The sequence below is a fragment of the Macaca thibetana genome, chromosome 19 (assembly GCF_024542745.1).
Source record: "Macaca thibetana thibetana isolate TM-01 chromosome 19, ASM2454274v1, whole genome shotgun sequence".
NCBI lineage: Eukaryota > Metazoa > Chordata > Mammalia > Primates > Cercopithecidae > Macaca > Macaca thibetana.
The window spans coordinates 26,362,060-26,383,210 of NC_065596.1; the positions used below are offsets into that span (position 1 = coordinate 26,362,060).

The 21,151-nt window shown below is 52.9% G+C and overlaps 3 protein-coding genes across 5 annotated transcripts in view; all 3 read right to left on the bottom strand.

Annotated features, from left to right (window-relative positions):
* Window positions 1–2,239, bottom strand: part of OPA3 (outer mitochondrial membrane lipid metabolism regulator OPA3) — a 58,633-nt gene extending 56,394 nt beyond the window's left edge. The window contains exon 1 of one of the 2 annotated variants that reach the window (XM_050772337.1): window positions 1,976–2,239. In XM_050772337.1, coding sequence (XP_050628294.1) covers window positions 1,976–2,117 — 142 coding nt within the window. In that variant the 5' untranslated portion in view covers window positions 2,118–2,239. The remainder of the gene's footprint in view (window positions 1–1,975) is intronic. The other variant, XM_050772338.1, reaches the window with a different exon arrangement.
* ERCC1 (ERCC excision repair 1, endonuclease non-catalytic subunit) overlaps window positions 1–5,901 on the bottom strand; it is a 192,787-nt gene extending 186,886 nt beyond the window's left edge. Inside the window, exon 1 of the mRNA XM_050772254.1 lies at window positions 5,883–5,901. The gene's annotated coding sequence lies outside the window, so the exon portion shown is untranslated. The remainder of the gene's footprint in view (window positions 1–5,882) is intronic.
* A 2,778-nt stretch (window positions 5,902–8,679) lies between these two features.
* GPR4 (G protein-coupled receptor 4) lies at window positions 8,680–20,779 on the bottom strand. 2 transcript variants are annotated; one of them, XM_050772255.1, is made up of 2 exons: window positions 20,668–20,779; window positions 8,680–10,727 (listed from the first exon to the last, which is right to left on the bottom strand). In XM_050772255.1, the coding sequence occupies exon 2, from the start codon at window positions 9,898–9,900 to the stop codon at window positions 8,812–8,814; it is 1,089 nt and encodes a 362-aa protein (XP_050628212.1). In that variant the 5' UTR covers window positions 9,901–10,727; window positions 20,668–20,779; the 3' UTR covers window positions 8,680–8,811. The 2 variants fall into 2 exon arrangements, with proteins under 2 accessions (XP_050628212.1, XP_050628214.1); XM_050772257.1 differs by lacking the exon at window positions 20,668–20,779 and adding an exon at window positions 19,097–19,504.
* Window positions 20,780–21,151: the final 372 nt, after the last annotated feature.

The following is a 21,151-nucleotide window of genomic DNA, read 5'->3' on the forward strand; positions in this document are numbered from 1 at the left end:
CTTGGCTAACTGCAATCTCCATCCCTGGGTTCAAGTGATTCTCATGCCCCAGCCTCCCGAGTAGCTGGGATTATAGGCGCCGCCACCATGCCCGCCTAACTTTTGTATTTTTAGTAGAGATGGGGTTTCACCATGTTGGCCAGGCTGGTCGCAAACTCCTGACCTCAGGTGATCCACCTGCGTCAGCCTCCCAAAGTGCTAGGATTACAGGCCTGAGCCCATGGGCCCAGCTGGAGCAGAGTTTCTAAGGATAACTTGGTGGGTGGGGGAAGCCAGTGAGCCAGGAATGCTGATTGGTCAGATATAAAATCACAGGGAGTCCCAGCAGTCTTCCTGCGCTCAGTCAGTGGCCCCCGTGCGTGGGGGCCACAAGATCAGATGGGCCAGTTTATTGATCTAGGTAAGGCCAGAGGATCCATCAAGTGCAGGGTCTGCAGAATATCTCAAGCACTGATCTTAGGAGCAGTTTAGGGAGGGTCAGAATCTTGTAGCCTCCAACTGCATGACTCCTAAACCATAATTTCTTATCTTGTGGCTAACGTTAGTCCTACAAAGGCAATCTAGTCCCCAGACAAGAAGGAAGTCTGCTTTGGGAAAGGGCTGTTACCATGTTTGTTTAAACTAGAAACTAAATCTCTCCCAGTTAGTTCAGCCTTCGCCCAGGAATGAACAAGGATAGCTTGGAGGTTAGAAGCAAGATGGAGTCAGTTAAGTTAAATCTCTTTCACTGTGTCAGTCATAATTTTGCAAAGGCGGTTTCAGTGGTTCTCCGACCCAGCCAATTATGTTAAATTCCCTTATGTCCCACGTAGCACACAGCTCACCTTTTTAAAGTAGTTTATATTTTGGGTGTTTACTATGCCCTTTATTTCTATTTATTTATTATTTTTTGAGACAGTCTTGCTGTGTCGCCCAGGCTAGAATGGCACAATCTAGGCTCACTGCAGCCTCCACCTACAGGGTTCCAGCGATTCTCCTGCCTCAGCCTCCCAAGTAGCTGGAACTACAGGCGTGCGCTACCACATCCAGCTAATTTTGGTATATTTTGTACATACGGGATTTCACTATGTTGGCCAGGCTGGTCTCGAACTCCTGGTCTCATGTGATCCGCCCGCCTCGGCCTCCCAAAGTGCCGGTATTACAGGTGTGAGCCACCGCGCCGGACCTTACTATGCCCTTTAGATCTGAGCTCGGGCGGCCCCCTCTAGGCAGCCCTGCTGGCCTCAGGTCCTTGGGTCAGGAGCTCCTCTGAGCTCCGGGGCTCCCACTTTCCCGACCACTCTGGGTTGACAGTGATGGATCAGGAGTGTATCTCCCAGTGCTGAGCAAAAAGGCCGCATAGTCTCTTTACCGAATGAAAGGACGGCGTATGAGCGCATTAATGAGTACACAGATGAACGTCCTCTCTGGTTCAAAGTCCTTTTCCAGATTCCCAGGCCATGCGTCCAGACTTCACCCCCGAACCATGCCCCTAATCCAGACTTACTGCCTACAGTAAAACTGAGGCACGTCGACGTCCTAAACGGAGGATATACAAGCACCTCCCAGATCAGGGGAAACTGAGGCACAGGGTGGAGCTTTTGAAACGAAGTTGCCCAAGGACGGCCGGGCAAAGGACCCCGTCCGGTTTCTCCTCAGCCCCTCCCCTAGTTCCTCTATCCTGGAAAGCTCCGTCTAAATTTCTCCCATCCCTCACACTATTGGTTTAACAGGGCATCAGTCTCCAAGTGCTCTTCCTCTATTGGCTGGCATTTCCTACTCACGCGGCGGCGCCCTGACCCGCCCCCTTACGCCACGCCCCGCCCTCACTATTGGGCCATCCGCACGCCCCTCTATCAGGAACCCTCCCTATTGGCCACTGGACTTTGCCGGTTCGGGCTGTGATTCGTCGTAAACAGAAGTCCATCCCCTGAGCAACCACCTCAGAGGGGTTGGAGAAAGGAAAAAGGTTGGAGGGAATTCGGGTCAGACTCACGTTGAGCCGGCGGGAGGCAGATATAGGTCTTGAAGAACTCGCTTCGGCGGGCGGCCTCCTTAATGCGGTTGGCAAGCGGCTTGCTGACCTGCCGGATGCCCAAGTATAACAGCTTCGCCATAGGGAACGCGCCCACCACCATCTTGGCGGTCTCACAGGGCACGCGCAACCCTGCTGACTGGGCGGGGCGCCTCAACCTCTTCACTCCTCCCCCGCCCTCTCGTGGCCATGCGTGCGTCAGTACGTATGTACGTATGCTCGGGGGAAACTGCAGAGGCGCACCCTGACGTCACCCCGTCGACGCTGACGTACCGGCGTCCGTTCGCTGAATATGCAAATATACACGGAAGTGAGGCGGGTCGCGGGGCGGTGCCGTTAACGGATGCTGGAAGGCGCGTGGATTCCCACGCCCGCCTTGGCCGACGTCACTGTGCTCCTTCGTGATGTCATGTACCGAGTTGGCGTCCCCACCCAAAGGAGGCTCTTAATTAGTCCTACTTAGTCCTATGAGCCCCAAATACACCTTGCTCAGCAAGCTAGGGCTCTCATTGGGATTAAGAGGAAGCCACGTAGCCATACAGACCTTGGTTGTACGGCTCTGTCATGCCTCTGGGATCCATGACAGAGGATCCCAGCTCTGTCATTTCCTCGCTGTGTAATATTAGATGAGTGGCATAACCTCTCTGGACTTCAGTATTACCGTCTACCAAATGGGAATCCTAATAGCACTTGCCTCTTTGGGTTGTTGTGAGGCTTCTGCGCTAATCTTGAGTGTAAAACAGTAGACCATGGGAAGTGGTTAGAATGGTGCCAGTCATATAGTTAAGCACTCAGTAAATAGCCCTTCTTACTCTACAGGTAATGATTGCATTATTATTGCTAACTCCAGGCTGAGGGTGCATTTCGCCCCCAGAAGCAGCGAATACAACCCTTTCCCAAGTAACTGACAAAGAAACTGAGGCCCAGAGTGGGGCAGGGGGTCGCAGAATATTCCTGCAGAGGTTGATATCCTAGCATCTTGGCTAATAAAACCATACCCGTTCTCAAGCAACCCAACTTCCTTCATTAGGAGGTAGGGTCCCCAGGGAGCTAGTTCAGAAATAAGTTTAAGGACATGTCCCAGACTGTCCTTTCTTACCCAGCAGGGAGTAAAATCATATAAACAATGTCAGGAAGGGGTTGAGAGAAATTCCTGGATGATGGAGTGCTGGTGGGTAATTGAGAGATTCTGGGAGGCAGAGGGACAGAAGAAAAACAGGAACAGAGGACCGGCCGCCATGGCTCAAGCCTGTAATCCCTGCATTTTGGGAGGCTTAGGAGGGTGGATCACCTGAGGTCAGGAGTTTGAGACCACCCTGGCCAACATGGTGAAATCCCATCTCTACTAAAAAAAAAAAAAAAAAAAAAAAAAATTAACCCGGCATGGTGGCAGGCACCTGTAATCCCAGGTACTCCGGAGGCTGAGGCAGGAGAATTGCTTGAACTTGGGAGGCAGAGGTTGCAGTGAGCGGAGATCATGCCATCGCACTCCAGTCTTGTTGGTGACAGAGTGAGACTCCATCTCAAAAAAAAGAAAAAAGAGCAGGAACAGAGGAGTGGTGTGCAGGAGGAAACATACATTCAGGACACAGAATCAGGGGGCTCTGGACTTCCTTGGTATCCACTCTGACTCTCTCAGTTTCTTTTGTCAAGCTCCTGGCACTGAGAGACCTGCGTTTCCTCATCTGTAATGATGGTGCTGGTGTGTGTGAACCCTGATATTCTGAATTGCTAAGAATGCCAGGATTCCATAAAAACAACCTTTCCCAGGCTCCCTTCCAGACTGAAGGTATGCAGGAACTTAGGACTACTTAAGGTCCATCATTCACTTGGGACCAGCCCCCTTCCCATTTTACAGACTGGTCAGGTGAGGCCAGAGGATGAAAAGGATTTGCCCACAGTTCCAGAGGAAATCAGGGTGGAGCTAAAACAGGGATTTATTTATTTTATTTTATTTTTTGAGATGGAGTCTCGCTCTGCTGCCCAGGTTGGAGTGCAGTGGCATGATCTTGGCTCACTGCAAGCTCCGCCTCCCGGGTTCACGCCATTCGCCTGCCTCAGCCTCCCGAATAGCTGGGACTACAGGTGCCCACCACCAAGCCCGGCTAATTTTTTGTATTTTTAGTAGAGATGGAGTTTCACCATGTTAGCCAGAATGGTCTCGATCTCCTGACCTCGTGATTCACCCTCCTCGGCCTCCCAGAGTGCTGGGATTACAGGCATGAGCCACTGCGCCCAGCCTTTTTTGTTTTTGTTTTTGAGATGGAGTCTGGCTCTGTTGCCCAGGCTAGAGTGCGGTGTCGGGATCTCAGCTCACTAAACAAGCTCCGCCTCCCGGGTTCAAGTGATTCTCCTGCCTCAGCCTCTGGAGTAGTTGGGATTATTGGTTCGCACCACCACGCCTGGCTAATTTTTGTGTTTTCAGTATAGATGGGATTTTAACATGTTGGCCAGGCTGGTTTTGAACTCCTGATCTTAATCGGTCCACCTGCCTCGGCCTCCCAAAGTGTTGGGATTACAGGCGTGAGCCACCACGCCTGGCCTAGTGCTTAATTAATTTTATTGAATGAATGCAAATGAGCATTTGGAGGGAAGGAGTAGTGTGCAGGTTTTCATCTGATTCTTCAAGGAGACTGTTCAAAAAGTTTCTGGGGCAGGCCATGGTGGCTCGCATCTGTAATCCTAGCACTATGGGATGCCAACGCAAGAGGATTGCTTGAAGCCGGGAGTTTGCGACTAGCCTCCAGAGGCTCCAGAGACCTCCAGAGGCTCCAGAGACCTCCAGAGGCTCCAGAGGCTGAGACAGGAGAATCACTTGATCCCAGGAGGTGGAGGCTGCAGTGAGCCGAGATCGTGCCAATGCACTCCAGCCTGGGTGACAGAGCGAAACTGTCTCAAAACAAAACAAAAAAAATTGGCCAGGCACGGTGGCTCACGCCTGTAATCCCAGCACTTTGGGAGGCCGAGGTAGGTGTATCACCTGAGGTCGGGAGTTTGAGACCAGTCTGGCCAACATGGAGAAACCCGGTCTCTACCAAAAATACAAAATTAGCAGAGTGTGGTGGTACATGTCTGTAATCCCAGCTACTGGAGAGTCTGAGGCAGGAGAATTGCTTGAACCCGGGAGGCGGAGGTTGCGGTGGGCCGAGATTGTGCCATTGCACTCCAGCCTGGGTGACAAGAGTGAAACTCAGTCTCAAAAATATGTATATATATATTCTCGCCCCAACATCTCCATTCCAGTAGCTTTATGGCAGTGGGATAGGGTGGGAAGACTACTAGGCCTCCCAGATCCCAGGCCTCCCTCTCTTCTCTAGTCCTCCAGCACTCCAACACCAAAGCCTGGATTTCCCCCATCTCTGTGCTCCCTCCACCCCAGAAAAATCATTGAGTGCACTTTTTCCCCCTATTCCTCTCCTCCTTCTTCCTTTCTCTGAGAAGGGTTCCCGGGAACGTCTTCTGGGAACCTCTGTGGAGGGAGGGGAGGGCACGGGAGGGGGGAGGGTAGGAGGGTTGTGGGTGGATCTTCACACCTCAGGAGTCTGTTTACACACCCGTGAGGAGGAAAGGGAGAGGAGACCTTCTCTGAAGGGCGAGGCCTGTTCAGAGCTGGGTGCTTCTTCCTGCCCTCCAGCCTAGTTACGGAACAGTGGCCATTCCTGGTGACCCCTGAGACTAGGGGAGGGAGGGCAGCCTTGGCCACCCTGGGGCGTGGGAATACAAGCAGAGATGGGGAGGGGAGAGGGAGCCCAAGTTGGCTCCAGCGCTGACTCACCAGCCATGCGACCTTGGACTGGTCGCCTGGCCTCTCTGGTGACCGCCCTAGACCAGGGCCTGGGATCCTTCCTGGAAATTATTCCTGCTCAGACCCCCCAGTCCCCCTTTTCCCGGAATGGGAGAGGTACTCATGTTTCATCATCCCGCTGGCCCCTGTGCTGCTTCCATGAGAGGATTCCTTCACAATAAATCCAAGGCTGGGCATGGGGGCTGAAGCCTGTAATCCCAGCACTTTGAGAGGCTGAGGTGGGAGGATCACTTGAGGCCAGGATTTCAAGACCAGCCTGGCCAACATGGCAAAACCCCATCTCTACTAAAAATAGAAAAATTAGCCGGGCATGGTGGTGCGCACCTGTAATCCCAGCCACCCAGGAAGCTGAGGCACAAGAGTTGCCTGATCCCAGGAGGCGGAGGGTGCAGTGAGCCGAGATCCTGACACTGTACTCCAGCCTGGTGACAGAGCGAGATTCTGTTTCAAAATAAATAAATAAACGAACAAAAATAAAACTCCAAAAGCTGATCACTGCTCCTTGTTAAATCCACCTGGCCCAACTGACAGCACATTCCTCTCGGACTCCTGCAGTCACCTCCTCACTGGGCTCCCGGCTTCTATCCTTGTCTCCCATATTCCTTTTTCTTTTTGAGACAGGGTCTTGCTCTGTCGCCCAGGCTGGAGTGTAGTGGTGCAATCACTGCTCATCGCAGCCTCCACCTCCTGGCTCAAGTGATCCTCCCATTTCAGCCTCCCAAGTAGCTGGGACTATAGACACACACCACCATGCCCGGCTAATTTTTAAATTTTTTGTAGAAACTGGGTCTCCCTATGTTGCCCAGGCTGGTCCCAAACTCCTGGCCTCAAGCAATCTTCCTGCCTCAGCCTCCCAAAGTGCTGGGATTACAGGCTTGAGCCACCATGCCCAGCCAACCTCCCATATTCTACTCCCTACTCAACAGCCCATGGGATACGGTTAATAAAGTCAAATCACCTTCATCCTCTACTGAGAACCCCCTCATAGCTCCCATTTATCTCAGATTAAAAGGCAGAGTCCTCACTGGGACTTACATGGCGCCACACGACCTGCTGTCCCCTTTCCTGTCTCATTTCCACTTTCCTGTTGTCCTCCCCACCTCCGCTGCAGCCACACTGCCATACCTGCTATCTTTCAAATTCAGACAGTCTATCATTATTATTTGAGATGGAGTTTTGCTCTTGTTGCTTAGGCTGGAGTACAGGGGCACAATCTCAGCTCACTGCAACCTCTGCCTCCTGGGTTCTAGCGATTCTCCTGCCTCAGCCTCCTGAGTAGCTGGGATTACAGGCACCCACCACCATGCTCAGTTAATTTTTTATTTTTGTATTTTAGTAGAGACAAGGTTTCACTATGTTGACCAGATGGTCTCAAACTCCTGACCTCAGGTAATCCGCCAGCCTTGGCCCTCAAAGTGCTGGGATTATAGGCGTAAGCCACCATGTCCAGCCGAAAATTCAGACACTCTCTAACCCCAGGGCCCTTGCACCTGCAGTTCCCTCTGCCTGAAATGCTCTTCCCACGACAGCCACAGGGCTGAGTGCTGCACATCCTTCAAGTCTTTGCTGGAAAGCCACCGCAACAAGCCCTCCTCTGCCCTCCTTATTTAGATCAGACTCCAAGTCATCCTCTGTCCCCTCAACTGGCCTTACACAGAAAAATGTCCCCTTCACATTTAGCAATTCCAAACATTACATATTTTTTATTTACTTGTGTATGGTGAGCCCTGTGAAGGCAAGGCCAGGCTGCCTCAGTCATTGCTGTATCCCAGCCCCACCCAGCACAGTGTGCTACATAAACCTCTGTTGAATGAATGAATAAATACGCAGCCGGGTGCAGTGACTCACGCTTGTAATCCCAGCACTTTGGGAGGCCGAGGCAGGTGGATCATGAGGTCAGGAGATCGAGACCATCCTGGCTAACATGGTGAAACCACGTCTCTACTAAAAATACAAAAAAATTAGCCGGGCGTGGTGGCGGGCACCTGTAGTCCCAGCTACTCGGGAGGCTGAGGCAGGAGAATGGTGTGAACCTGGGAGGCGGTGCTTGCAGTGAGCTGAGATCGCACCACTGCACTCCAGCCTGGGCGACAGAGCGAGACTCCGTCTCAAAAAATAAAATAAAATAAAATAAATACCCTTTTCTCTTGTCCCAAACCTTCTTCCCAAACCTTCCTGCATCACTCCTCCAGGCAGTCTGCCCTGATTGCCCTTCACTTGAGTTCTGACATTCTCCCTCTTCATCCCCAGTCCTGACTTGGAGATCACTGTTTATCCAGAAACTTAGAATTGCTGTCTTACGTTCTCTCCCCTGTATGACCAGGGGCTTTACAAACATAATGATTCTATATCCTCTGTATTTCTCCTTCCACTTTCTCCCTGAGTCACAGACTTTTATCCACTTGTTGGAAAAAAAAAAAAATCTAACCTACTCTATTTGTCTTTATTTTCTGGAAACCAAATGTTTGACTTAATTTATCTGGCCAGACATGGTGGCTCACATCTCTAATCCAAGCACTTTGGGAGGCCGAGGCAGGAGGATCTCTTGAGCCCAGGAGTTCAAGATCAGCCTGGGAAACATAGTGAGACTCCGTCTCTACAAAAAGTACAAAAATTAGCCAGGCATGGTGGCGCACATTTGTGGTCCCAGCTACTCGGGAGGCTGATGTGGATCTCTGGAGCCCAGGAGGTGGAAGCTGCAGTGAGCCACGATTGCACTACTGCACTCCAGCCTGGGTGACACAGCGAGACCCTGTCTCTAAAAAAAAAATTTACTCATCTCCTCCTCCAGGAGGCCTTCCACAACTGCCAAACTGTGATGGCATCTGGGAGCACAAAAGTTGACCAGCGACACACCAACCTCACTCTTCCTAAGTTCTTGTATTCTTATATTAACATAGCCCTTTTTCCATACAATTTGCATACACCAGACCAGGAGAGAAGGGACTGTGGGATGAGAGGGGAAAACTGGGGGTTCTGTGCCACACGGGGTTCACTGTGCTGGTGGCAGCATCTTCAGCTGCACCTGGTCCCCCTGGGAGGGCGGAGTGGCCGCCCAGCCGCCAGTCATGGCCTTGACTGTGCTGTTCCTCTTGGAGGTGAGTGGGGTCTCCAGGGTGAGTGAGGCGTTGGCCATCTCCTGGGGCTTGTCGCTGGCCAGAAAGCGGAGCAGGTTGTGCAGAGCCTTGGCCACGTCGCTGCGGGCACCCTCGTTGACCAGGCAGTAGAGGATGGGGTCCGCCACACAGTTGAGGCTGGTGAAAGCCAGTGAGCTGTGGTATGCAGAAAAGACGCGCTCCTCGAAGCCGCAGTCCCAGGGACGGCCCAGGTAGATGGCGCTGCGGGACAGCAAGAGCACGTGATAGGGCGCAAAGCAGACCAGCACGATGGCGATGAGGCTGAGGGCCAGCCGCTTGATCTTGGCCTTCTCCTGGCGCTCGGTGGACACGCTGCCTCGCACGGCACGCAGGATGCCCCGGTACGACAGCAGCATGAGCGCCCACGGGAAGAGGAAACCCACGAAGACCCGATAGAGGTTCATCCAGGCCACCCAGCCTTCCATGGGGAACTTCTCAAAGCAGAAGGTGTGATTGTAGCGGTCTCGGAAGAGCTCGTCATGGAACAGGGGCGCCGAGTTGGCGCCCAGCTCGGTGGCCCAGACCACGGAGCTCACGGCCACGGCGGTCTTGACGCGGCGCAGGCGGGCGAAGCGGAGTGGGTGGGCCACGGCCAGGTAACGGTCCACCGAGATGCAGCATAGGAAGGCGATGCTGATGTAGATGTTGGTGTAGAAGATGAACCCGAAGAGCTTGCAGGACCCGGGGCCGTGGATCCAGTTGTCATGGTGCAGGAAGTAGTCCACCCACAGCGGCAGGGTGCAGATGTACAGCAGGTCGGCGATGCTGAGGTTCATCAGGTAGACGCCCAGCTCGTTGCGCTGTTGCACCTGGCGGTAGGCCGCCCACAGAGCCAGGCAGTTGGTGGGCAGCCCCACGCCGATGACGAAGATGTAGAGGGATGGCGGAAACAGGTGGTCCACAAGTGAGTCCACGTGGCAGCCCTCCCACGTGTGGTTGCCCATGGTGGGCACTTCGGCTTCTGGGACGCTTCCCCTGGCCCACGGGGGCTGTGGGGCCACGGGGAGCGGGAGGCCATGGGGCCCCCTGAGCCCCTTCCTTGGAGGCTCAGGGGAACATGGTGGGATGTAGTCTACAGGGAAGAAGTCGGATAGGCTGGGCTGGGCTGGGAAGGGCAGAGCTTGAGAGGGAAAAGTTGGAGGAGGGATGGAGTTAGGACAGGAAGGAAGTCTGGAGGATGATGAGATTAATAAAGAGATTTGTCAAGGAGGTTATGTATAGAGTTAATCAGGGTGTCAATGAGGGAGTATAGGGGTGACACAAAAATTGGTCTCGGGGAGTGTTTATGGAGGGGACGAAAGCATCACTGGGCAACGGTGAGAAGGAGATGTTTGCAGGGCAGTTAGGAAGTATGTGTAGCCATACTGAAGTAATAATGGCTGGGGGATGTTCTAGAAGACACAGGAAATACATGAGACAGTGTTGAGATAGGACACAGGGCAGTTAGGGAGTGTCGGAAAGTCCAGGCAATGCGGATGGGAGTGCTGGCATTTCCTAGGACCCCAGAAAGAAACAGAGATAAGGTCACTAGTAAGGAGAACGTTCTGGAAAAGGAGGTGTCTGGCACAGGGTGGACAAAGACAAAAGGCTCAGTCTGGGGACTGCAGGAAGGAGTCTTAGGAAACAGGAAGCAGGTGAGTAAGGTCTAGATCAGAGATGAGTTTGGGGACAGAAGGGAAATTTGAATGGGGGCAGGGGAGGGACTCCAGATTGGTCCTGGTGGGGGCTGAGAGACTGGGATGAAGTCAGTTCACCGCTGACTTTGCAGTGCCTGTTGGGAGAGAGGACAACAGTGAGGGAGTCACGGACACTCTGACCTTCTTCTCCCCACACTCCTCACCATAATTGCTGTGGACTGCAGAGAGTGGACACCCCAACAATGCCTACTTGAGCCCCACCCTAAGCAACCACTCTCTGAGAACACAGATTTGAGGTTTCAGGCATATTTTTCCCCTGATGGATGTTAGAATAAAGACTCAACTCAGGCCAGGCACAGTGGCTCACGCCTGTAATCTCAACACTTTGAGAGGCTGAGGTGGGAGGATCGCTTGAGCCTAGGAGTTCAAGACCAGCCTGGGCAACGCAGTGAGACCCAGTCTCTACAAAAAGGAAAAATAAAAATATTAGCCAGGTGTAGTGGTGCATACCTGTAGTCCCAGCTATTGAGGAGGCTGAGGTAGGAGGATCACTTGATCCCAGGGGATTCAGGCTATGTGAGCTATAATTGCACCACTGCACTCCAGCTTGGGCAACAGAATGAGACCCTTTCTCAAAAAAAACAAAAACAAACAAACAAAAAAGGCTGGGTGCAGTGGCTCACACCTGTAATCCCAGCACTTTGGGAGGCCGAGGCGGGTGGATCACGAGGTCAGGAGTTCAAGACCAGCCTGGCCAACATGGTGAAACCCTGTCTCCACTAAAAATACAAAAGTTAGCCAGGTGTGGTTGTGTGTGCCTGTAATCCCAGCTACTGAGGAGGCTGAGGCAGAAGAACTGCTTGAAACCAAAAGGCGGAGGTTGCAGTGAGCCGAGATCACGCCACTGCACTCCAGCCTGGGCAAAAGAGTGAACCTTTCAAAAAAGGAAAAGAAAAAAAGAAAAAAAGAAAAAGAAAAAAGAAAGAAAGGGAAAAAAGGGAAAAAAAGTCCCAACTCAGATTTTAGCACTTTCTTGCAGAAGCCCTGTAAAACTGGCACAGGTATCACATCATGCTTCAGGAAATGCCAGACTAGTCTAACTCTATCATGTCACAGACAGAGAGAAGGGGCCCAGAGAGGCTGAGTCACCTCCCTAAGGATGCACAGCATGGAAGCAATAGGACCAGGGCTGGGGCCAGCCTCCCTCTCCTTACCCAGGAATCCCATTCTTGTCAACAAGGATAATAACAGCAAACGTCAATCGAGCCCTGCTACATAGCAGATCCCATTCCAGGCATTTTTACACGTATTATTTCTTTGTATTTATTTATTTTTTGAGACAGGGTCTTGCTCTTTTGTCCAGACTAGAATGCAATAGCATGATCACAGCCCACGGCAGCCTCGACCTCCTGGGCTCCTAGTGATCCTCCTGCCTCAGCCTCCCAAGTAGCTGGGAACACAGGCATGCACCACCGTAGTATAGATGGAGGTCTTCCTGTGTTGCCCAGGCAGGCCTCGAACTCCTGAGCTCAAGAGATCCTCCCCTGTAATCCCAGCACTTTGGGAGGCCTAGGCGGGTGGATCATGAGGTCAAGAGATTGAAACCATCCTGGCCAAAATGGTGAAACCCTGTCTCTACTAAAAATACAAAAATTAGCTAAACGTGGTGGCACGCACCTGTAGTCCCAGCTACTCGGTAGGCTGAGGCAGAAGAATCGCTTGAACCTGGGAGGTGGAGGTTGCAGTGAGCTGAGATCACACCATTGCACTCCAGCCTGGGTGATAGAGTCAGACTCCATCTCAAAAAAAAAAAAAAAAAAAAGAAAAGAAAAGAAAAGAGAGATCCTCCCACCTTGGCCTCCCAAAGTGCTAGGATTACAGCAGTGAGCCACCATGCCTGGCCGATTTATGGATATTACTTCACTGAAATTTTCAAGACTCCTATGAGGAAAGTAGTTGTTCTTCCTCTTTGACAAACTGAGGCACAGAGCTGTTCCGAGACCTGTCCAAGGTCCTGATGTCTAGAGTGCGGCCATCGCCGCTCTCAGTCCTCGTCTCCAGCCTGTGCTTCAGTTTCCACCCCAGAATAACTGGACTAGCCAGATACAGTGGCTCATGCCTGTAATCCCAGCACTTTGGGAGGCCAAGGCAGGAGGATCGTCTGAGGTCAGGAGTTTGAGACCAGCCTGGCCAACGTGGTGAAACCCTGTCTCTACTAAAAATACAAAAATTAGCTGGGCATGGTGGCACGTGCCTGTAATCCCAGCTACTCGGGATGCTGAGGCGAGAGGATTGCTTGAGCCCAGGAGGTAGAGGTTGCAGTGAGCTGAGATAGCACCACTGCACTCCAGCCTGGGAGACAAGAGACTCCGTCTCAAAAAAAAAAAAAAAAAAAAAAAAAAAAAAGGAAGAAGGCCTGGCACGGTGTCTCACGCCTGTAATCCCAGCCCTTTGGGAGGCCAAGGCAGGTGGATCACCTGAGGTCAGGAGTTCAGGACCAGCCTGAGCAACATGGAAACATGGAGAAGCCCTGTCTCTACTACAAATACAAAATTAGCCAGGTGTGGTGGTGCACGCCTGTAATCCCAGCTACTTGGGAGGCTGAGGTGGGAGAATTGCTTGAACCTGGGAGGCAGAGGTTGCAGTGTGCTGAGATGGCGCCATTGCACTGCAGCCTGGGCAACAAAAGCAAACTCCATCTCACAAAAAAAAAAAAAAAAAAAAAAAAATAGAATAACTGGACAGAAAAGGGTCCTGGGCTGCCAGTGGGGACTGGGAACCAAAGCTGCAGAGGAGTAAGGGAAAGGGGAGAGTCAGGAGTTGCTGGGAACAGTCAAGGTCAGGGTCAAGGTCAGGGAGCATGGGGAAGCCCTGGGGTTAGCGCCAGCAGTCTCCTCCCTTGGGGACCACTCCATTCACTGTCTCTGCCCTTCCCCCCCCAATTTTCCTGAGTGAGAACCTTGAGCCTGCCACCCATTTTGTTCTGGGAAGATCTGCACACACAGGGTAAAGGATATTCATGGACCAAGCCCGTGGCATCAATCCCAGAGAGAAGCGGAGCCAAGTCCAGAGTTACAGGCAGCCTCAGGAGCCATTCCATCCAGGAGTCTTTTGGTTTAGTTATTTTTTTTTTTTTTTTTTTGAGACGGAGTCTCACTCTGTCCCCCTTGCTGGAGTGCAGTGGCCGGATCTCAGCTCACTGCAAGCTCCGCCTCCCGGGTTCAGGCCATTCTCCTGCCTCAGCCTCCCGAGTAGCTGGGACTACAGGCGCCCACCACCTCGCCCGGCTAGTTTTTTTTGTATTTTTTAGTAGAGACGGGGTTTCACTGTGTTAGCCAGGATGGTCTCGATCTCCTGACCTCGTGATCCACCCGTCTCGGCCTCCCAAAGTGCTGGGATTACAGGCTTGAGCCACTGCGCCCGGCCTGGTTTAGTTATTTTGGATGTGAAGCCTGTTTTTTTTTTTTTTTTTTTTTTTTTTTTTTTCCAACAAGATCTTAACCAGAAACCAATCTAAAACAGTGAAAAGGGTGAGCTGCTAGCTGCTCTGGTGAAACGAGGTGGGGGTGGAGTGGCCACCTCTGAAGAATCCCCAGGATGCACTTTTAAAACATTTTTTTTTTTTTTTTTTTTTTTTTTGAGATGGAGTCTCGCTCAGTCGCCCAGGCTGGGGTGCAGTGGTGTGATCTCGGCTCACTGAAAGCTCCGCCTCCCGGGTTCACGCCATTCTCCTGCCTCAGCCTCCTGAGTAGCTGGGACTACAGGCGCCCGCCACCACGCCCGGCTAATTTTTTGTATTTTTAGTAGAGACGGGATTTCACCTTGTTAGCCAGGATGGTCTCGATCTCCTGACCTCGTGATCCGCCCACCTCGGCCTCCCAAAGTGCTGGGATTACAGGCGTGAGCCACCGCGCCCGGCCTTAAAACATTTTTAAAATGGAGTTTAAGGTGAAGTCTATTGACAGATGAGGAAACCGAGCCCCAGAGAGGGGAAGGAAGGAGGTCCATGGGAGCCTCCCAGATGCCAGAGCATCTTTCCATGGGAAAGTCCTCTCAGCTCCATCTCCCCAGTGCTTCCTGAATCTGTGTGCGTCTCTCTCAAACACCTGCCACTGTCCACTCTGCGTCAGTGTCAGCATCATCGCTCGCTGGGATCACTGCAGTAGCATTACCATTGCTTTTCTGGGCTACTACTCTGACTTCCTTCAAATCACTTCCCATATGGCAGCCAGAAAGATCTTTTCTTTTTTTTTTTTTTTGAGACGAAGTTTCGCTCTTGTCACCCGGGCTGGAGTGCAATGGCCTGATCTTGGCTCACCGCAACCTCTGCCTCCCGGGTTCAAGGGCTTCTCCTGCCCCTTCCTCCAGACTAGCTGGGATTACAGGCATGAGCCATCATGCTGAGCTAATTTTGTATTTTTAGTACAGACAGAGTTTCTCCATGTTGGTCAGGCTGGTCTCCAACTCCCAACTCAGGTAATCCGCCCGTGTTGGCCTCCCAAAGTGCTGGGATTACAGGCGTGAGCCACCGCACCCAGCCAAGATCTTTCTAACATGAAAATCAGTTTTTTTTTTTTTTTTTTTTTTTTTTGAGACAGGGTCTCACTCTGTCATGCAGTGTTGCAGTCTTCACTCATTGCAGTCTTGACCTCATGGGCTCAAGCGGTCCTCCCACCTCAGGCTCCTAAGTAGCTGGGACTACAGGTGTGTGCCACCACACCTGGCTAATTTTTCTATTTTTTGTAGAGATGGGGTTTCCCCATGTTGCCCAAGCCAGTCTACAACTCCTGGGCTCAAATGATCTTCCTGCCTTGGCCTTCCGAAGTGCTGGGATTACAGGCATGAGCACCTGGCCTAGTTCTTGTTACTTCCCTGCTTGAAACCCTCCAGTGGCTTCTAAATGGACTTGCGGTAAAATCTAGCCTCCTCATCTGGAGTCACAAGGCTCTGTCTGACCTGCTGGGGCAGCCTAGCCAATCTCACCCACCTCTCCTTCCTGCCTCAGCAGGCTCAAGGCCACTGACCTTCTTTCCAGCCTCCAACCTTTGCACATTTACCATACTCTCCATCTGGAATGCTTTTTTTTTGGAGACAGAGTCTTCCTCTGTTGCCCAGGCTGGAGTGCAGTGGCACAATCTCGGCTCACTGCAACCTCTGCCACCTGGGTTCAAGTGATTCTCCTGCCTTGGCCTCCCGAGTAGCTGGGATTACAGGTGTGCACCACCATGCCCAGCTAATTTTTGTATTTTTAGTAGAGATGGAGTTTTACCATGTTAGCCAGGCTGGTCTCGAACTCCTGGCCTCGAGTGATCCACCCACCTTGGCCTCTCAAAGTGCTGGGATTATAGATGTGAGCCACTCCTCTTCCTTCAGATAGTCTGAGTAGCTCCGTTCCCTCCTTCACTTCCTCAGGAGTCCCTCTCCACTCAGTCCCCGAATCTCCCCTGCCCCAGGACCCTCTCCTCACATCACCTTGTGTCTTGTTTGTGTCTGACTGTCTAGAATATGTATTCCAGGAGGGCAGAGACTCTGTGTGTCTTGTTGACTGTTGTATCCCTAGCACCCAGGACAGGCCCAGCATACAGTAGGTGCTCAATAAATTACCAAGATCATGGTCAGGGAGCACGGAGCCATTTGCCAATGGCAGAAACCATTCCAGAAGCTTTGTAGAGGCCAGAGGCATAGAGTAAAAACATATTCTCTGCCCATGAGGCTGCCCCACCCCACCCCAGGCTCAAACAAGGGCATGGGGGGGAGGGGGAAGGGAGGGAGAGGAGTCGGTTCCCAGGGGAAGAGGTGGACAGGGGAGAGCTGGAAAGGGCAGGATCTATCCGCTTCTTAATTGACTTTGAAAGGTCAGGGCTGAGTCCTGCTCAGTAAGTCCTGCCCCCTGTGGGGTCCTCAGTGGCCGAGCTGCCTCCCTCGCCTCAGACTCCTGGGCAGAAGCTTGTGGGTCCTGTGGAGATGGAATGGGTGGGGGCGTACTCTGGGCTGGAACAGTGCAATCCAGTCCCTCCCTTCCATTAGAAACCTCCCACCCAGACCAAGTCACTCAAAATATCTCCCTCCCCTCTCCTCTGCCCTCTCTCTCCCCATCTCTCTGCCCCTAGTCTCTCCCTTCCTCCTGTGACATTTAAAGAATTACATCTCCAGGAGCCTCAGTTTCCCCTTCTGTAAAAGGGGGCACAGCCTTTATACTCATCACATCACAGACTGGAACGTCCTTGCAAGAATGCGATATCAGCTCCAAAACGTGCAGGATTTGAACAATTATTATTATTCCACCGGGACTAGGGGGTTGAGACAAGAAATGAACCAGTTCTTCATGGCAGGAGGCACCCACCGAGGGCTAGAAGTCCCCTTTGCCCCACTTTCTGTGACCCTCAGGGCTCTGCTGACCTAACTGGGGGACCCGGGCAGGAAACATTTCCGGCAGCCAGAGGAGGAAATACACTTCCCATTGCTAATTTCCTCGAGGGGGAACGAGTCTAGCTCTCACCACTCCTTCCTCCCACCCCTCCTCCCCAACCTGCTGGCATCTTGGGGATGGTGGACATCGGGGGAGGGGTGCCCAGACAGCCCTCTCTTCTTCCCCACGTGAGATCTGCTCAACGTGGAAACCCCAAAAGTCAGCATGGAACGTCAGACTCAGAGTGCCACAGTGCAGCCGACGTATATGTGACAGCTGCGGGTGCGAAGCTATTTTTGACCCCTTCCTGGTACAGATGGGGAAATCGAGGCCCGCAGTAGCAAGGCAGTTGTCTAAGTCACTTGATGTCTCAAGACTGGGCAAACCTCCTGTCGCTCTTAACTAAACAGCTTCCCTTCCCCTGAGGTTTTTCTCTTCACTCTCTGAACTTCTGTAATTTTTCTCAAGTCTTTCTCAGCATCTCTGGCCCCTCTGAGAACCTACTGGAAGGTATGACCTTCTCCCCACAAAGAAAGCAAGCGACCTTCCATCACCTGCTCCCCATAACCCCGTTCCCCTTCCAGGACCCTCTCTGGTTCTAAGTTCTGCCCCTTACTTAGGCTCTGTTGAGGGGGTGAACCCCCAAATCTCACAGTCCACAAGAAGCTCCCCTTGTCTGTCCCACAGGCCCCCACTTCTTGGGTCCCTGCTGGCCCCTTCCAGAGGGTTGGGGGGAAGATAAATATATCCAAGATTGGAGCGATAGTGGGATGGGAAAGACTAGGAAGACCCAGCCCCCCACCCCACTTTAGCAGCCTCGGCTGCTGCATCCTGCCAGCCACCCCAAAACCCAGCAAAGCTGAAAAACTTGGAGGATTTCGAGGACAAGAGGGTGAAGTGCTACAGCCCCCTGCATCCCCCAGCACCCCTCAGCTCACTCACCGGCCTTGTCCCCGATGCCTATCTCACCTCCCCCTTTTCCTCCTCTGTGGGCTCCTGCTCCCCCGCCTTCCCCCAGCAGCCCCAGGGGACCGGCCAGCTCCGGTCTGCTCATTAGGGACGAAATGTGATCACCGGTCCTCGCTCCCCACCTGGTGCCCTGGCGGCCGGCGGAAACCAGGGGGCAATCGGGCCACCCTAACCGCCCCACTGCACCTCAGTATCCCCGTTTCAACCTAGGGGGTCTCTGTGTACCCCACGCCCACACTGCCCATTAGGGATACCAGTCCTTAGACTGCCTCTCTGACGTTCTAGGTCCCTACGGTTCTGCAATCTTCAGGTTCTATCCTTAGTTCACTTCGCAGTTGAATGTTCTATTATAACATTCTAGAGCATTACTCTTCTTTCATTCTATTTATTACATCGTGGCTTTGTAAGTACCTACCCTAAGTTTCCAATATTCTAGGAGTGTCACATTCCAAGATTCGAAAGTTCTATTGTTAGAACATGCTATGATTTTTTTAAGCATTCTATGACTTTCATAATCTATTATTAAACCGTCAGTGATTTTTATCTTTCCCCAGCAAACAGGAATACGTATTTCCCTTTTCTCTTTTACAGAAATGGGAACGTACACTAAATACAGTGAGCCCCACTTCCTTTTCTTTCCCCCCTTCTCTCGCCTGCTTTTGAACATTCCAGCAGCCTGATTTCTAAGATTGTGCAGAATTCTAAGAAACTATGGATTCACAGAGCGAAGAGAGGGGCATGTTAGTCACCACCTCCACCTGGCTCCTAAATTCTCACCACCTGGGGGTGACATGAGATATCCAGGCCTCCTCTCTACCCTTTCCCTAGTGGGCCTAGCCTCAGCCCTCCCCGCTCACACCAGCTGAGTTATTATTTGTCTAGACACAAACCAAATTATAGGCCCTGTCCCCGAGGGAACGGTGGGCTCCAGGCGGAGGGTCAGGAGACTGAAGCTGGAGTTAATCCCGGTTCCCCTCCACCTCCCTCCTTCTCTTCCCGAAACTCCACCCCTTCCACCCAAACCAACTCTTGCCCCTCTCCCTCCCCACCACCATGGTTTTGGAAATATTTTCTCTCCTCTGCTTCTAAAACCCTCTCTTCTGGATTCCAGCCATTTCTACTCACCCTGGCATCTCTCCCTCCTCATTGAGAAGACCTCTTTCCCCAAATTAATCCGGCTTAGTGGTAGAAGAAGAAGCCAGCTCTCTGGATTTGGGCTTCGGTTGAAAACTGGGGTCCCAACCCTCCAGCCTGGCACTGACTCACTGTGGGGACTTCTGCTCTTGGGCCTCAGTTTCTCCATCTATAAAATGGGGGTGGGGGGAGTTGGCCTAGGTGGCTCTGCAAACCCTTTCCAACTCTCAGCTGCCATCACTGAAATGTGCCAAGATTTCAACACTCCTCTTTTTGGATTGAAGGACTCCAGTATCCCCAGGACCTTTCATTGGAAGGATCTGGAATTTCCAGGCCTCCCCTCTGATCCTTCTTCCATCTAGGCCCTTCCATTAAAAGATATTCACGTTCAAGGTTCTTGATCATATGATTCCCAGGGTTCCAGGGGCCCCCATGGGTCTCTTATCCTCTTCAGCTGGGATTCCCCCAGAAAAGAAAACCTCCTCATCCTCACCCCAAACCTGAAGTCAAGTTCATCTACAGAGACAGATCTGGGGGCGGGTGCCCCCTTGGTGGGTTCAGGAGGAGGGGTGCTGATGATGGGCTCTGGAGGGGGCACTGGGGGGTGTGGCCCCATCTTCTCCACTTCTGCCCCAAACAAATTCCCCAATGCACATCCAGCCCGAGTGCGCACACCCACATCCCACAACCGATGCCTCCCAGACATTCTAGGGCTGTTCCTCAGCCCAGTTTGGGAGGAGGGGTTGTCCAGTTCCCCGGGGGGAGAGTGAGGCGGAAGCAGGAAAGAGTTAACGGTGACCCAGCCAAATCCTGGAAGAGAGGAAGTAGGCGAGGAAGTTCACCCCCCAGCCAGGAATTCCTGAAATTGGCGGGCGGGGTGGGTGCGACTTCAGGGGCAGTGGGGTGGCTCCGGGAAGAGGGCGCTGGGGTCAGGGTGTCACTTTGAGTCCTCCTGCCCCAGGTCACAAGCCTCCTGCCCTCTACTCCCAAGCAGCTTCCCAGCCCAGAGGAAAGTTCCGGGATGCGGAGGATTTGGAAGGCGAGAGGACAGAGCAGAAGGTGCCAAAACAGGGTTATAAGAGACGGAGAGACAGAGACAGGGCAATAGAGAGAGACGGAGAGACATGGAGGGAGAGAGCAAAGAGATACACAGAGACAGGGAGAGATGGAGATAGAGGCAGACACATCCACAGAGGTCCCACAACAGATGCGGGAGAGGCAGAGGCAGGGACAGAGGAAGGTGGGACCCAGAAACAGAGAGACGGAGACAGACGGAGACAGACGGAGACCGGAGAGGCAGAGATCAAGAAACTGACAGAGACATCCAGAGACACAGAAAGAAAGACAGGTCCAGAGGCAGAGGGACCACAGACACTGAGACATCAGGCGGGAGTTGGAGACAGACGCAGAGCCAGGGAGAGCAACAGAGGGGGCGGGCGCCGAGACGCCGCGGGAGACTGAGGCAGCCCCAGAAGGGGCGGGGAGGAGCGGTCCCGCCAAGAGCAGGGCAACCTAGTGAGACCTCGCAGCATCGCGGGGGCCGGGGAGGGCCCGGCACTCACCTGCGCGCGGCGACTGGACGGGGCGGGCGGCGGCACCTCTCTCGGCTGCGTCCGGGTCTCCGGTCTGAATGACGGCGCGGGGACCCAGCGGATGCCCCCGCGGGGCAGAACAGCGGCTACTCCTCCCGGCCCCCGGGCCTGAGCCGTCAGCTGAGGCCCCGCCCCGGCCAGGCCCGCCCCCATTAACCCCACCACTGCCGCTGCCCCTTAACCCCTTTCAGACTTCACCCCATTCAACACCTCCAGCCCCGGGTGAGGCTCATCTGCTGCTGGAACACCCACTAGTCCTTCCAAGTCCCCAGCTGGAAGGTCCCCTCTCTGGAACCACACACCCCCAACTTTATCAGGCCCTCAGCTATGGGAAGAGGAGGCCCCCGCTACTGACCTTCCCTGAGTTGAGCCATTTCCTCCCGTAGAGACCCCAGGCCTCAGTCATTCATCTTCTGGCCGTTAACCTTCTGCATCTTCCGCCGGTAGGAGGGGG